The 16549-nt window shown below is 30.0% G+C and overlaps 1 protein-coding gene across 1 annotated transcript; it reads right to left on the bottom strand.

The window, feature by feature from the left end:
* Positions 1-10968: 10968 nt before the first annotated feature.
* Positions 10969-14368, bottom strand: LOC114402550 (trihelix transcription factor GT-2-like). Its single transcript, XM_028365173.1, has 2 exons — positions 13912-14368; positions 10969-13074 (listed from the first exon to the last, which is right to left on the bottom strand). The coding sequence occupies exons 1-2, from the start codon at positions 14211-14213 to the stop codon at positions 11439-11441; spliced, it is 1938 nt and encodes a 645-aa protein (XP_028220974.1). The 5' UTR covers positions 14214-14368; the 3' UTR covers positions 10969-11438.
* Between the last annotated feature and the right edge of the window lie 2181 nt (positions 14369-16549).

Below are 16549 nucleotides of genomic sequence, written 5' to 3'. Positions count from 1 at the left end.
ATAATTACCAGAGTATGTCCATCATCAAGTAGTGTGTGAGTGATCTTGAGTTCTAATCCTACTATGTAAATGGCGGAATAAGATAAATTTCATTGAATTTGGTCGAGGACTTTTAATACATTATTTTTTTGCTATTTATAGAGTTTGGTTAAAGATTTTTCCTTTAGCTGCTCTTTATGTTTCAATCTTTAGCACATGTTTGGGCTTGGTTCAGATCCGAGCCATTGTATTATGCCCACATTAGTTGTCAAAAAGGACTAAATTATCTGCCAGCAGTTTATTTTAGTGTTATCAACATGCAGGTGTGTCAAATATTCTAAAAGAAAGTAAAAAAAAATAAAAATACTCGGAGTCTCTGCCAAAAAAATTAAAAAGTTACTAATTAAATCAACTATATTTCTTAATTCTTGTAAATAATACCTCGAGAGAGAGAATAATTTCTAAGTAAAAAAATGTTTTTTTATTTTTTCTTTAAAAAATGATGCAAAGTGCAAACAGAGACTCTAATAAAAACAAAAGTAGGTGTAAAATTTGGAGTCCACGTGCAGCAAAAATTTATTGGAGTTGCCGGCATTGTCATAGTGCTTTGATACATATGTTTTCTTGCTCCTAATTTTATGTGGCTAAGAGATTTTCGCATCAACACCATATATAGAAAAGCAATAAGAAGTTAAGAGCTATCCTCTGAAATCCAAAGCTAAATTTTAGCATCCCATGGACCATCATCCATTAATATCCTGATCTTCTTGTTTTCCCACCGACCTTTTTTCAGATGGAAGCACATTCATGATTCATTAATTCGGTCCAACCCATCATACACAACATATATACATATACATATGCACTGCACCATCTCTAAAAAACACAATGATTACACTACACAAATTTAAATTAAACAAACAAAAGAAAGTTAAGAGGAGGCAGAGCCATATGTATAAAGAAATGAGATGACAAAAGAAAAAGTTGTTTGGATTCGTTACACAAAACTGAAAAATATTACTGCTTACTAAGAAGAAAATCCACCATGATTTTCCCCAAAGGTTTCTCCTATATAAGGTTGAGATCAGCACCATTCTTCTAACTACTAGCTGGTTTCGGTGTTGTTTCTGGCAAGTGACCTTCTTCTGCAGAAGTGAGATTTTTCCCCTGTGAAACCAAATACAGGTAAATATATAGAGATAGATTGACACTGGATTTTATCATGAAAGTTACCTGCAGACAGGAGTCTCGTAACTTTCTACTTTCTTGGGTTTTGTATGTTTTGTCATTTCTTTTTGATATAGGAGTGATCAATTTATTCTTAGGGTTATTTATGGTTCTTATCATTCACTTTTTAAAAATCTAATAATGTATATATATATATATATATATATATATATATATATATATATATATTTGGATTCAATTATAGGAATATAATCATTCCATTTCAGATTATATGACATTTTAAATTTTGACATATATATTAAAAAATATAAATAATTAATTAAATATAAAGAAAATATTAAATAACTTTTTAATATAACCTTTATCTCTTTCATGACTCATTTACTCATTTATTTTTCTTATAAACTAGTAGTCTCACTAAGTATGAATTAGTATTGATCAAGGATAATCTTAAAAATTCAACCAAAAAAAATATTTAATGCAATATTAATTTTATAAAATAATATTTATTTTCTAAAACATCATATAATCTAGAATATATTATTTAAACTTAATTTATATCGTTTATGAAATATTGAAATTATTGCTATCAAACGAATAATTAATTCCACCCGTTGATAATTAAACAATTATATTTAGGATGCACTGATACGGCTCAATGCTTATTATATTATGCTGAACATTTCGATGTATCATTCCAAAGCTTTTCTTCAATAGAATCTTTTCACTTCATGATTAAAAGCTTCAATAAGAACTGCCGGTTCTCGATTGAATATTAATTCTGTTATCCTTCTCCATTAATGCACAATATTCTTTATTTGGGTGCATAATTCAAAATATTTTACTATTTCTTTATATAATTAATTAATTACAATTGCTTCCTATTGTACTTTTAATGGTTAAAAAATTATAATTGTTTATATGATTCAAAGAAACTGTTGCTGACCACGTATTCGGCAAATGCACATGCTAAAGTTATAAATTGGGTGGTAATCAGATTCCAATATCTTTCACGGTTCCAACCCCCCTCCTCCACAATTAATTTTCAACTTTGTGATATTGTTTTATAAGTTAAGAAATTTATATCTTAGCCATTTTTGTGACGTTTCTCATTATTGTGATATGAAGTCTTATATATTCCGTAAAAGAATTACTGAATAGTATCAACTTCTTAATTACTCACTCTTATTTACCAACTATGAAGTATAAAACCGTAATACAGGAAATAGCTTTTTTTATGATTATACAGGAATTAGTTTACATTATAAAAATAAACTTTAATACTAAAAAGTATATCACAATCCTCCTCTAATTAACTTCAGAATTGAAATATTATTTTTAAGACATGTTGTTTGATTTTTACTACAAAATCATACAACAAATAAAATTAAAAGATAAGATTCAATATAATAAATTACTCCTACATTGTAATTGAATGGTTTTCAATTAGATACATACAACTACTTTCGCAAAATATATGACAATAAACTAACCATTTATTAACATTTTCGACCATTTCTTTCTTAGAAGTTACAACAATATGACTACAACCGCCACTTCAATCGGTGGTTATATCTCATTCTTAATCATTAAGTCCGTCTTAATCTTTTTTTCTTCAACTGAATAATATATATACACACATCCATAAAGAGTACAAAAATGTGGTACCATTATTCTTTTCCTCAACCCAACACGTCTCTTTATTTTAGAACTATTTTTCTATTTTATTTTTATCTCATCTTTTTTTCCCTATTAGATAGTTATTATAAACATATGCTTCATTTTCTTCTATCATATTTTCACTTCATTACATCCCCCAACTTGAACGGGAATCTAAATTGGTTAGTGGAAGAAAATTCAAATCCAAACTTAAATTTGATGAAAATGGGATCTTTTTATCAAAGTTAGGTTTGGATCAAATGGGTAGTCATAGATTTCGATTTACTTGTCATGCCTACTAGATTCTTTTAACAAGTTTTTGGACTAAAATCTTGAGAATGAAAAATAAAAGTGATTAAAAAAGATGACTCTATTAAAGATGATTAATCAGATTTTTCAATGGAAATTATTCATTTACAAAGTGTTATTTTTGTTATGAAAAATTTTTAAGTTTGGGAAATCAAGTCTGGTTTCAATGGTTGAATTTTTTATGGAGAAAGTTATTGACAAAGGTAAAGGAAGCATAAAGGGTCAAATATACATTTGAAGAAAGTCATTACAACAAACTAGTTTCGATATGATTTTGCACACTTGAAAGTGTTATTTTGATGAAGAAGATTTTGATAGCACAATGATGCACTCCAAAAGAAAGTTTGAATTCAAATTTAAATGAGAAGTTACAACGATTGATGAAAAAGGTTATGAGAAAATATTAGACATCATTAGATCTAAGTAATTAAAAATTTGTTATACACGTGTCAAAAATCTATGATTTAACCATTAATATTAGGAGTCTATAAATAAAAACCTATGATAACTATTTTCATTGGATTGAATTACTATTATTCAAATCATTAAATACTAACAATGTCACACTCAAAAATGGTTCCCGTTTCAAAGATTGTAGTGTATGTATTCATCCCACTTTTAATGAATTTATGTTTCATTTAATTTTATGTATCTTTCTAAACCTTTTATTTTTTTCAATCTCCATTTCTTCTCTAAACTCTACTTTTATCCAATCCCATTTGTTTGTTATTAATTGAATTCATAAGAGATTGCATGATTATAATTATTATTGAAAAGTATTACTATAGGAATTGTTAGAGAAAATGTTTATATAAAATCCTTCGTTATGGATACCACTATTGAGATTATTATTGCTATTTTCATGAATAGTTAGACAATTATATTAAGTTGAAAACTATAATTGGTTGTTTGATTAAAAAAGACTTGTAATCAAAAATGGATTTCATTTCTTATTCTTAAAGATTTATTTGTTATAGAATTACTAGAAAAAATTAACTTATTAGAAATATAAAATAATTTCCAAAACTATTTACAATTTTCACGGTTAACACAAAATCAATAAATATTCCACAACTACAACATAGTACCCCAAAAAAAAACGCAAGGACGTGAGCATGTGTCGATAAACCTTCGAATTTGATTGCCTTGAATTGACCTAACTAGAATTTAACTGTCTGGATTTGGTTTGCTTTCATTTAGTCAACCCTATCATATAGTTGGGTGTCGGGTTAATGAAATGTAAAATTGATTAACTTGACCTAACTTATTATAGTATGGCTTATCTATCTTTTTGATAAGTACAATTTTTTTCCTTTTAGTTTTAGTTATGGAATGTCGTCTTTTATTTAATAATATATTTGATTGGGTAAATTTTTTCTCTGATTTTTAAAAAAAAAATTCATAATATAATAATATTTTGAAAAGTTGTCAAACTATCCAATGCAAACCAATCTGACTTGAATGAAATCGGTTTGGTTCGAGTTTTTTACTAAAAAATAATGAACCTATGGCTCAACCTAACTTGTCAATCATGTTTTATTGTTTTGAATTTTAAAAATGACCTGATAGAGGACTATCCAATGAGGAAGAGTTTGACTTAGGTGAACTCAATATGGATAGACCAATCATTTGAGCAAGGAGTAAAAGATTTCAAGAATAGCTTGGCAAGAGACTAAATTCTTTCATGGAGAAAAGAGAAGAAGAAACAAAGCTCATAAATTTTAGCCAACTTTTAGAATATAATTTATTTTTGTTTTTAATTGTATTTTTGATTTATTTTTGGACTAGTAATGGGCTATGCCCTTTTATTATTATTTTTAAGTTTTTTAATTATTAGATTAATTATTGGGCCTTGAGCCTTGGACCTAATTTAGGATTTTTAGTATGAGTTATAAATATACTCCTTAAACATTTTATTGGCAGCTTTGGATGAAATTTCAGATTAGACGAAATCTTAAGTTTCCATCAAAGAATTCTATTCTTTGTGGGAGTCGTCCTCAACTTATCAATCTTCTATGATTGTGACGTTGTTTTTTTCATCTCCTTTTCTAATTTTGTCTTTTCCTTTTTATTTTCCCCAATTTCAGAGAATCTCAAATATGTTGTTTATTTTGCTGATGCTAAAAATTAGATTCACAAATTAGGATTCCATCATGACCATTTTAGACCAAATACAAAAAAATTGGTTTAGGATTATCAAGTATTCATGATTAACAAATATTTATATAATTTATATTGGCAAAATTACAAATTTGGTCTTCCTATTTGTCCGAAATTTGCAATTGTGGACCCCTATAATTTAATTCACCAATTTAGTCTCCCTGTTTTTTGTAATCTCATTATTTCAGTCTCCAATCCTGAAATTAGACGTTGATTGTTAATTGCTTACCTTGACTGTCATGTCTCATACTTTATTGGACGCTGACTATCACATGTCGTGATTTTATTGGAGATTAATGTTAATTAGGTACACGAAATTAACATCCAATAAGTGCGCGACACGTGATAGTCAATGTCCAATAAAAACATGACATGTGGCAGTCAACATTGGCAAGTAACAGTCAATGTCAAATTTCGGGGTTAGAGACTGAAGAAATAGGATTATAAATGACTATATTCGTGAATTAAATTATAGGAGACCAAAATTGTAAATTTGGGACAAATAGGAGACCATATTTACAATTTTTCCATATATATTCAAATTTTATAATTTTTTTAAAAAATAACAACGCTCAATCACATTTCATATAAAGATTAATAACAACCGGATTAATACAAGAGTATCCAATAATTTTTCCCTTATTACACCCCTAAAATACACTGAATAGGAGGCGATTCTTATCAAATTGAGATGCAGTGATTACTCAATAAAGTATTAGGTGTAAGGGTCTAAACAATGAATTCAACAAACCATTCTGTACTCAAGAAAGATTGGTATCTATTTCAAGAAGAAAGATAACAAAACACATCACACGTAATATGATATGTAGTATGTATTGAAAGAAAAATAAAAATAAATAGAACATGAAAATATCGTATAAGTATATAAATATGATTGTTGTTGTATTTTTGTTAGTATTTACATCAGTATGAGTGTTACATCATCATTAATTTGAATGGACTAAACTAAAAATAAACATAACTTATAAGAACTAAAATAAAAAAAAATGACATATTTGTAGGGTTGAAAAATCATTTAAGTCTCAAATGAAATATTAAAATAGATCCTCAAATTATAAATATTAAAATTCATATATCTAATAATGTGATACACTTAACACTATTAAGTTTTTATAAATTCCTACTATGAAAAATGGCTTTTACAATTGTTACTATTGTCACTATCATTAATACATGTCATTGCGGCCATTATCATACTTACATTGTTGTAGTCACCACCATCGATAATATTGTTGTTGTCACCACCATAGTCACCATAACTATCACTACCATTATTGTTTCGGACACAATTATTATTGTCATTATCATCACCACTAGCATCATTATTTCGGTTGCTCCCACCACCACCACCAATATTACTATCGTCACCTTCACTATCACTATCATTACTATCACAATTGATTGGAGGTAGTGAAGTGTGTGAGAAAGGCACAAAAGGATGAAGCATGAAGAAAGACTCAAAAAAAATATAAATAAGAAAAATAGTTTGACGATAAAAGGAGTGTAGAAATTAAGATCTGAATAAATTAATATTAAAATATTTATTTATTTTATTTTAATACATAATTAAAAGCTTAAATATTTTATTATCCTTGTAAATGTCATTTGTTTGTTTCAGTCCTAATAAATTATATTTATTTTGATTTTCATCCTTTTATGTTAATGATGATGTGACACTCCATACTAATATGATATGCTGATATCACCAAATAATGACGTGATATGTCACTAGTATTTTTGTCATGTAATCATTTTTTTAATGGTGACTAGTAATAGAGATGGTAAACAAAACAAATACAATTTAGAAAGATTAAAATGAATACTTTTTTTAATAAAAAAACAAAAAATACTAAATTACAAAAACTAAAAGAATATTTAAACCATAACTTTTTTTAAAAATCATATGAAATTCAATGCAAGTTAGTAAAATAAAATTTATTTTTAATTAGTATTTACAATATCATACTTAACTTTTATCTTTTAATTAAAACTAACGGTGAATAAAAGGAACAAGAGTTGAGTCTAACAAAAAAAAGTTAATATCTTATAACGAGTTAAATCAAAGCTTTAATATTTATTGAGAGTGTCCAACAATGTATTAATTGAATAGAATTGTCTTCAAAAAATCTAAAAAAAAAAAGAACAAAGTCTTTAAAAGACAAGAAGTTGAGTAAAAATGGCACAATATTAATTGAAGAATTTAACATAAGAGATATAGTAGTTTATTTCCCAAGTGTCTGAGTCTGTTAGATTAGATAACAGTGAGCAGTGATTGATGGCAATGAATAAGGTGAAGCGGGTGTGTGAGCATGAGTTGAATTTGTTTGCCTCCGACAAAGGAATAGGGTCCGTAGACTTTTTCTGCATGCACGTATATATGAATGAAGGTACTGCTGTAACTGGAGCGTTTATGCCTCAAACTGTTGATGTGTAACAGAATAATTATTCCTATCCGTAGGAGGTAAATGCAGGCCAATCAATACTCTGGGCCACATCTTTAACGCGCTATTTTCATCAAAATGGACAAAATTGTAGGGCATACATAAGTCAAATAGAGACATGCACCATCATGTTCATGGGAGAGACTCGTATTTTCTGCCAAATCCACAATTTCGAATATAACATCACCTGTAAATTAACCTTCATTCCCCTCTCACTTTTTTTAATTACTCTTTGTTATTTTTAATAATTCTACTCAAATTATACAAGTACCTAAAGATTTATATTTTTATATTATCTTAACCATAAAATTGAGGGTTTTCTTTATTTTGAGGCCATGAAGTGGGACTTTTGTAAGTAGCGATTATTCCTTGCGTGTCCCATTTTGGTCAGAATTCATAAAATAAAAAACGGAGGATAAGATTACAGGGTGTAATTCAAATTTGTAGTGATGAACTCAATAATAAAAAAATCATTAATTAAAACCATGTAGACATTAAGCATAAATACTATTAATTGGACTATTGGAAAAATAATTAAAACCGTGTAGAGATGGGGAAATCTGGAGGCAACAATGCCTGTCAATTTAAGAGACAAAAAGTTTGATTTTATCTTAAAAATAAATCGAATTCAATTCTTATAAATAAAAAAATTTACTCTTTTAATAGATTCACATGATGACTAAACATGAATTATTCAAGATTCAACCAGTCTTCATACATTAAAAGTCTTTGACAAAAAAAAACCAAATTTATTGATAGTATATAAATAATTAACACAACAATATGATGTATAGTATAAAATGCATTATTGCTTGGTACAGATTCAATAATTCAAAATTAAAATAAACTAGTATTTTAGCTTGTATATAGTATATGATAAAAGTTTATTTTATATAATTAAAATTTATAATAAATAAATACCTTTTACTATATAATTATATTATAAATTTATAATGAAGAATTTAAATTATAATATAATATTATTTTTAACTATTGATAATTAGAAGTAAAAAAATATCGATAATTTCTTTAAATTTAGAAATAGAAATAAAAGAGAGTGGATTGAAAATGATATGCAAATAAGAAGATCAAATGGAGGGTAGTTTGAGATGGTTCAAAGATAATTTTTTACTAATTGAAGGACATATCCAAATAATAAAAAATGGATAGAATTAATATTACAAATATAGGGAGTGAAAATAATAAAAGACTCACTCTCTAAATTGTATTTACAAAAGTATATATATATATATATATATATATATATATATATATATATATATATATATATATATATATATATATACACACACACAGAAAATAAACTAAAGAATATAAGAAAGGAGAATTGGATACCCCTTATCATCCTATCCTTTGTTAAAAAGTTCAAAGGAAAATTATGAAACATTGAAACCTAGAAATGATTCCGCCAACTAAATGAATTTGGAAGTGATAAATTAACTCGGGAGAACGAGGAGTATGATTTGCATTGACAACAGTAAACATACGTCAACATTTAGTAAGAGCAATAACTAGAAAAATAAATCAAAAGTGTATAAAGAGGAGAATTAGATACCCACCAAATCATTGTGCATGAGTTTAAAGAAAAATAATGACCTGTTTTATTCCAAGTGAAAATTCCTTCATCATAGCAATCTCTCATATGTGCAAATATGTATATATAATATACCAAAAGCACTACATAATCTCTCCCATTCCCATACTTATAAACCAATCAATATACACGTCTTTTTAGAGAAAAGAAATTAATAAAACACATTTATCATTTTTTTTAAACAAGTACACATTTTGTTTTCAGAAACGGGATCTGAGCATACATTAGATATTTGGATGCTGATGAAAGCCTGACAAAAGCACATTAACAGCAGAAAAAGTTGACCCATTTAGATGATGATCATGATGATGATGATCATGATGAACCTTCATCTCTTTCTTAGGACTGACACCCATGAAGAGAAACACATCACCTTGCATGCACAGTGCCACAGAGACAACAACTGCATGCTTGTGTTTTAGGTTCTTTTCAGAGTGAGGTTACTCACAACTCACAAGATTCCTCTTGGTGGACCCTCCCCTTCAAGGGTTTATGATTTATGACTCCATGTGTGATGAGCATTTTCTGCTTTCAGAAGAGTCTCTTACAATGCAAAATGTAGGGTCATTATCCTAACAATTTAAGGCTCCTTTAATATCATTTATTTATCTTTCTCTTCTCACTTTTCACGATTAAAACCTTGTTTTGCAACCCATTTTTTCTGCTCCAACAACAGTTAAATTCCATAATTTTCTGATCCTCTTTTATGATATCTGACAAATGGCTAATAAGTTAGTGCAAAACGGAAAACGGGGCAATTAATTCACCAAAATCTCAAATAATTTTTTATGATGAACTTAAATATAAATAAATTTATTTTATTTTATTTTATTTAATATTATTATTTTTAAAATATATTTTATTTAATTTTAATTCCTTTTTATTTATAATTGTAAGTTTCAACCAAGCACATTTTAAAAATAATTTTATTTTTTTACTTGATATTAGAAAATTAAATGATGTAAATTAATATTTTTAAATAGTATAAAATTATTTGTTTTTTCTTTTATATATATATATATATATATATATATATATATATATATATATATATATATATATATATATCTGTGTGTGTGTGTCTGTGTCTAAAGGAAATTACTTTTTAATATTTTGAAATGAAAAGATTAATGAAATTAAGTAATTTATCTCTTTAATAATTTTTTTATATAATTAGAAGTTAAATTTTAACGTATTTGTTAGTCACTGTAAATATAATAAATTTTAATTTTACTGTAAAAAAATTATTAATTTTTTTTCTTATAAATCTTAAATATATTATATTTTGTTTTGCAATAATTACTAATGTGACAGGTCTAAATGCAAGCCACATAAATAATAAATAATGATAAAGACTAAACTTTTGAAAAAAAATTTATAAAGAGCAAAGTTAATTTAAAAATTAAAGGAATAATGTTCAAATTTAATATATTTAGGCAGAATAAAAAGTATTTATAATATTTAAATAACATATATTTAAAACATTTGACTGTCTACTATCCTCTGTGCTAAACTTAATTTACACCAACATATAAGCTAAAATAATAATAAAAAGAAGAAGCTAAAACAAGAAAAAAAAAATGTGGGAATTGAAAAAGAAGTCAATGACAGTCATTGGAAGGGTAAGAAGATGTCAAAACTGAGAGATAAGAAAAGGACAAAACCCGAATTAATCTCCTCCCATTTACAGCACCAGGAACGAACATAAAAAACAAGATGAAGATAAAAAAAAAAAAAAAATACAACCTTAATTAAGGCCCCTCTTCTTCTTTATTGGTCTCTATCTTAAATTCCCTCTCTGATCGGACTTTTATTTATTCTCCCAAAAAATAAACAACTTTTTTTATAAAACAGAAAAAAGAAACATATAATCTTACTGACTATATGCTACAACAAAGTACCAACCAACCAAAGCAAACCTCATCTTTCCACCACAGGTCGATACCACCATTACCCATGCCATTGCCATGTGTAACTTCACCCTACTTGAATATTCAGTTTCTTAAATTTCTCCACCACAATGGCCACCTCCGACAACCCCTGCACTTTCTCTGACCCACCCCACACTACTCCGTTGAAGCCCCCACTGAAGCAGCAGCACCACCACCGCCACTTGTTTTGTTTGCCACTATCTCATAGTTCCCACCACCACCTTCTTCATCCTCTTCATCCTCTTCTTCTTCTTCCTCTCCTTCCCTCTCTTCCTCATATTCATCATCTTCGTTCTCCATGTCTTCCATTGTGATGTCCCTATCATCCTGCTGCTGAGGTGGCCATTGCTGCTCCGGCTGCACCATCAACGGTGCCACCGCGCTCTCCGCCTTCGCCGCCGCGGTGCTCTCTTCGGCTTTGTGCTTCTGCCTGTACAGCGCGTCCAGCTGGTGGAAATAAGGGCACGTCTTGGAATCTTCCGGTCTCCGCTTGTTGCTTTCCTTCACTTTCTTGAAGTACTTGTTGATGTTCTCCCATTTCTCCTTGCACCTTTTCGCGTTTCGGTTGTACCCCAGCTTCTTCATTGAGGCTGAGATCTCCTCCCAGAGGGGACCCTTTGGTCCATTCTCTTGATACTTCTCATCCATGCTCGTTCGAAGCTTTATCAATGCCTGAACCTCCACTTTCGGCCACCGAGAAGAACTCGGTGGCAAGAAATTTTCGCAGTTGTTATTATTGTTATTGTTGTTATTATTATCGGCTTTCATTATCTCCATATTGGTCACTTGTGATACCACTGGCAACACCACAGGCTGTGTAACAATCACAGGCAGTGGTTGTTGCATAGGAGCTGGTACTATATTAGGTGGTGTCACTTGTTGTTGTACCGGTGGTTGTGGTTGTAGTTGTGGTTGTGGTTGTACGAGGTTGATGTTGGTCAACGCTTGACCGAGGTTTTGTTGTTCGGCTATTTTTTGAAGGAATGACATAACGGCTGCGTCTTTGGCTGCGGCTATGGACCTTTCTTGTGCTAAGATTTCTCTTTCTCTATTGATTCTTTGCATCTCTTGTACTCTCCATGCTTCTTCTCTTGCTATTCTGTCGTGTTCGCGTTTCTCTATTGCTTCCAAGAACTTCTTTTGTAGCTCCTCTTGCTTCTCGATCACTTCCTTCATCAGTCTCTCGAAGAAATCCTTCCATTTGCGCTTCCTCTTGCGTCTCCTTTCCAATGTTTCGTCGGAGGAGGTGGAGGAGGAGGAGGTGGAATTGGAGAAGGTGTCGGTGGGGAAAGAGAGTGGTGGGGTAGGGTTTGATGGCGGTGGGAAATTGGTAGGGTTTGATGGAGGGTAAGAAGGGATTGTGAGGTTTATTGATGGGGTGGTGAGAATGGGTTGAGGTATGGTTATAGGGAGTATTGTTGTTGATGGAACAGTGATATTGGGGACACTACTTGTGGGTATAGTGTTGGACAATATTGGCTGCATTGGCACTGTTGTTGTTGGTGTTGGAATTGGTAGTGACATTGATGATGCAGTTGTTGTTGCTACTACTCTTGATGGTGCTGATTGTAGTGGTTTTGATGAAGGGTTGGGGGAATGGGGTGTTGGAGAGTGGTTCTCAAGGGCTTGTAGTTGATCAAAGAAACGATATGTTTTTCCATCTTGTTTCCCACTTCGACCTTCTTTGGTTCTCTTGTGGTACTTGTACACGTTCTCGAATTTTTCTTTGCACTTCTTGGAGCTTCTGTGATACCCAAGCTCTGCCATTTTCCTGATACACAAGGAGAAGACAAAAAATGAAAAAAAAAAATAAGGAGAGAGAGAGAGAGGAGAGTTTTCTCCTGGGTTTATCTTATCTCATCAAATTCAGCTAGAGGACAAAGGATAAAAAGCATTGTGAGCATGAGATAAACATAAAATAAAAACATATATGAGGTGAATTAATCAAGCAGTGGGAAAAAAGAAGTAAGTGAAAAAGAGATGGGAGAAAATGTAAAAGTTGCACGTAATTGAAATTTTGGGTAACAAAATGGCATGAATTGATGATGAACAGAAATGTCTCCCATGAGAAACACATGAACCCGAGTTAGAAGATTTGACAGATAATCTTCTTCCTTAATTTCCCGTAGGAGTTGGTATGCGAAATAAAAGGGGGAGTGGGGAGAAAAATCTCGCTTTTGATAATTCAATTCAAGTGGGTAACTTATTTGGAAAATAGGACATGAATCAAAGTAAATGTCAGAAAAGCAAATCACACCCAAATCGTGAAGACTGCAAATCTAAATTCTTCTATAATTATTTTATGCTCTTAAACTCCAAAAGAAAGAAAGAAATTAAGAAAAAATACACAAAAAGGAACTGGAAAAGGAAGCAAAATCCAATAGAGAGGAAAGATTGAATTGAATTTGAAGCTAGAAGAAAACTGAAAACCGAATACATTTGCAAGAATAAAATTTAAAAAGCAAAAGCAAAATTATTGAATCCACAGATCTCCTCAGCAAAATTGACATGAATTGAATGAGAAGAAGCAAAGTGAAAAGAGAAGAGAAATGATATATATATAATAAGATAGATTAATATATATAATTGAGTAGTGAGTGACGCATACCTGGATACTTCTTCCCACAAGGGACCTTTAACACTTGCATCTCGAAACGCCACGTCCATGTCGGAGCGTATCCTTAACAAAGCCAAAGTCTCTTGTCGCGGCCACCGGTTACCGCCGAAGCTACGTTCACCTTCTTCGATTCTACCCCTCTCATCGTCCCCCGAATTATTTGATCCGCCACCGCCTCCTCCGGTCGTCGTCGTCGTTGTCGCATCATGCGTGGCGGTCGCCGCCACTACATCGGCGGAGGCACCACCTTCTCCTCCTCCTCCTCCTCCCAACAGAGCTGAGTCCCCGAGCATAGTCTCTTTTGGGTCTCTCTCTCTCTCCCTCTTTGCCAAAACAGCACCGCAACAATTACTTACAGCAGCTGAGAGCAGGAGAAAAATTAAAAATATAAACAGAGCAAAAAGGGTGGTGAATTCTTTCAAATTTTTTAGATGCCTTTTTATTTTGTGTATATGTATATGTGCTTGTATATACATACCAAACTTCTCTCTCTCTATATATGCGGGAGGTGAATTTATTTATTTTTATTATTTTCTAGGAATTATTAATTGTAATAGGAATAAATAAATAAATATTTTTCTTTTTTTGCTTTTTTATTATAGTATTTTATAACTTTTTTAACGTGTTTCCTACTTTCCTTTTCTTCTCTTTTTTAGCTGTGGAATCTTCAGTTATTTTTATTTTTTTCTGTATTGTTTATCTGTACTCATACGGTAAATTCACCTGACTCTGCTCTTTTGATATGGTAATAAGGAATGTGGCACGGAAAAATAGAGCAACTGGAGTATTTATTTATTTTTGTGTGGTAGTATTTACTTAATTATTTATTTATGAAAATAATAAATCGATGCATAGATTTTTGAACAGCTGCGAACAGTGACGATGGAGATAATTGTTGATTTTTGTCTGTCCAGCTATATTTAGTTAAGGGCTGGCTCCTGTAGGTCACCTTTTTTGTTTCCCTTTTTTTATTTTTTCTATTTAAAAGTATTTTTTAACCCTTTTTTTGGTCTGAAATTTACGTTATTATTAATTTCCTTTTCTTGGGATGAAGATGAAGATGAGCTTTGTTGCTTTTTTTCTTTTGGGATGTGTTTTTTTTTTTGGATTTCAGTAGCGGTTAGACATACTCATTGGGAAAAGACCAAACAGGCCCTAACGTGGTTCCTGCATTGACCTTTAATCATTGAAGCTAATCTATCCTATATTTTATTTACATCAGCGTGTTTGTGATCTGGGTTTGTCCCTCAGTTTCACACCTTGTATATATTTTTATTATTATTTTGATTTGATTTTTTACAATGTAGATCTATGGCTTACCCAAAATGCCCTTCTTTTAAAATTTGTTAATTAACTGGGGAAAAACATCGGGGTCTTGATTTTAATCTTCAACTTGTTGCCTACAACTGTGGTACTCTACATGTGGCCTTTTGGGGTCCTACCCTGATCGTGACAATTGAAATTTGGACAAATTTTCGTTCACACACCCGATAAAAGAAAATTGACAAAAATAAATAAATAAATAAAGGCTTAAATTAAAATATCTTTTTGTGATTCTACGCGGTGTGTTTTGGTATTCAAACTTGGTTTGTTATTAAGAAAAAAAGTGTAATTCAAGTAGTACTATTTCATAACGGAGAAAATTGTTTATCTTAATAAGTGGGAACCACTGTTGAATAGAACTAGTTTGAAGGAGGTCGTATTATTAGGCCAAGCTATTTATGAACAGAAGTAAATGGTGGCCAGTTCTGTTGGGTTTGTGACCTACCGTAATAAATGGCGTCAAAGTTTTGATGGCCGTGATATTGTGGATCATGGGTGATTCCGAGAAGAATTATTGGTTTGCTAAATTTAAACAAAGTAATTACTCTAAAGGAGTACAATTTGGTACTACTACTCACCATTTTTTTTACTATGACATTTGTTATATTAATGTGTTGAGGTTTTGGCTAAAGAATCAAAGTACTCCTATTAGGTGGTAGTATCACATAATAATAAGAATATTAAAAGCTTCAATGAAACAATATTTTAGAAAGAAAATAAACAGGAATTCATATTTGGGTAAGGACTAACAAGAGATATCATTATTTTTTGTTAATGTCTTCATTTATTAATTTATTTACTCTGTTCTTAGTATAAGATTTGCGTAGTATTTTTTTTTAAAAAAATTATTGGAATCATATGAAGTATTTTTCAAAAATTTGCATATCTTTTTAATTACTTAAAATACTAACTATAAAAAAATAAAATTACTAACATTATTAACTTGATACAATTATTAACTTTTAAGTTTAAGTACATTTTTGTCTTATGCTATCGTCAAAATCGATTTTCATATTCCTATTTTTTTTTATTTTCTTACAATTTTGATTTTGTAGTTTTAGACAACTTGATGTCAAATATTTAATAAAAATATTAACATAACACTTTATTACAAGGTTATATTAGCATGTTGATATTGATGTAACACTTTCTTACATTGTCACCATGTTATGTCAACATTTTTATTAAATGTTTAATGCCAAGCTAATAGATAAATCAAAATTTCACAATTAAAATAGTAAAAAAAAAATATAATTCATAAAAAAAATTAAATCAAATTTTGACAATAGTAGGAGAGCATAAATAT

This window comes from Glycine soja, chromosome 20 (genome assembly GCF_004193775.1).
Source record: "Glycine soja cultivar W05 chromosome 20, ASM419377v2, whole genome shotgun sequence".
Lineage (NCBI taxonomy): Eukaryota > Viridiplantae > Streptophyta > Magnoliopsida > Fabales > Fabaceae > Glycine > Glycine soja.
The sequence above is the reverse complement of the archived record's forward strand: the minus strand, read 5'-3'. Positions and strand labels throughout refer to the sequence as shown.

Excerpts from the sequence above, each read along its gene's own strand:
- LOC114402550 (XM_028365173.1), bottom strand. The coding sequence starts at position 14,213 with ATGCTCGGGGACTCAGCTCTGTTGGGAGGAGGAGGAGGAGGAGAAGGT. Across the intron at positions 13,075-13,911 it reads TTGTGGGAAGAAGTATCCAG|GAAAATGGCAGAGCTTGGGT; the intron begins GTATGCGTCACT and ends CTTGTGTATCAG.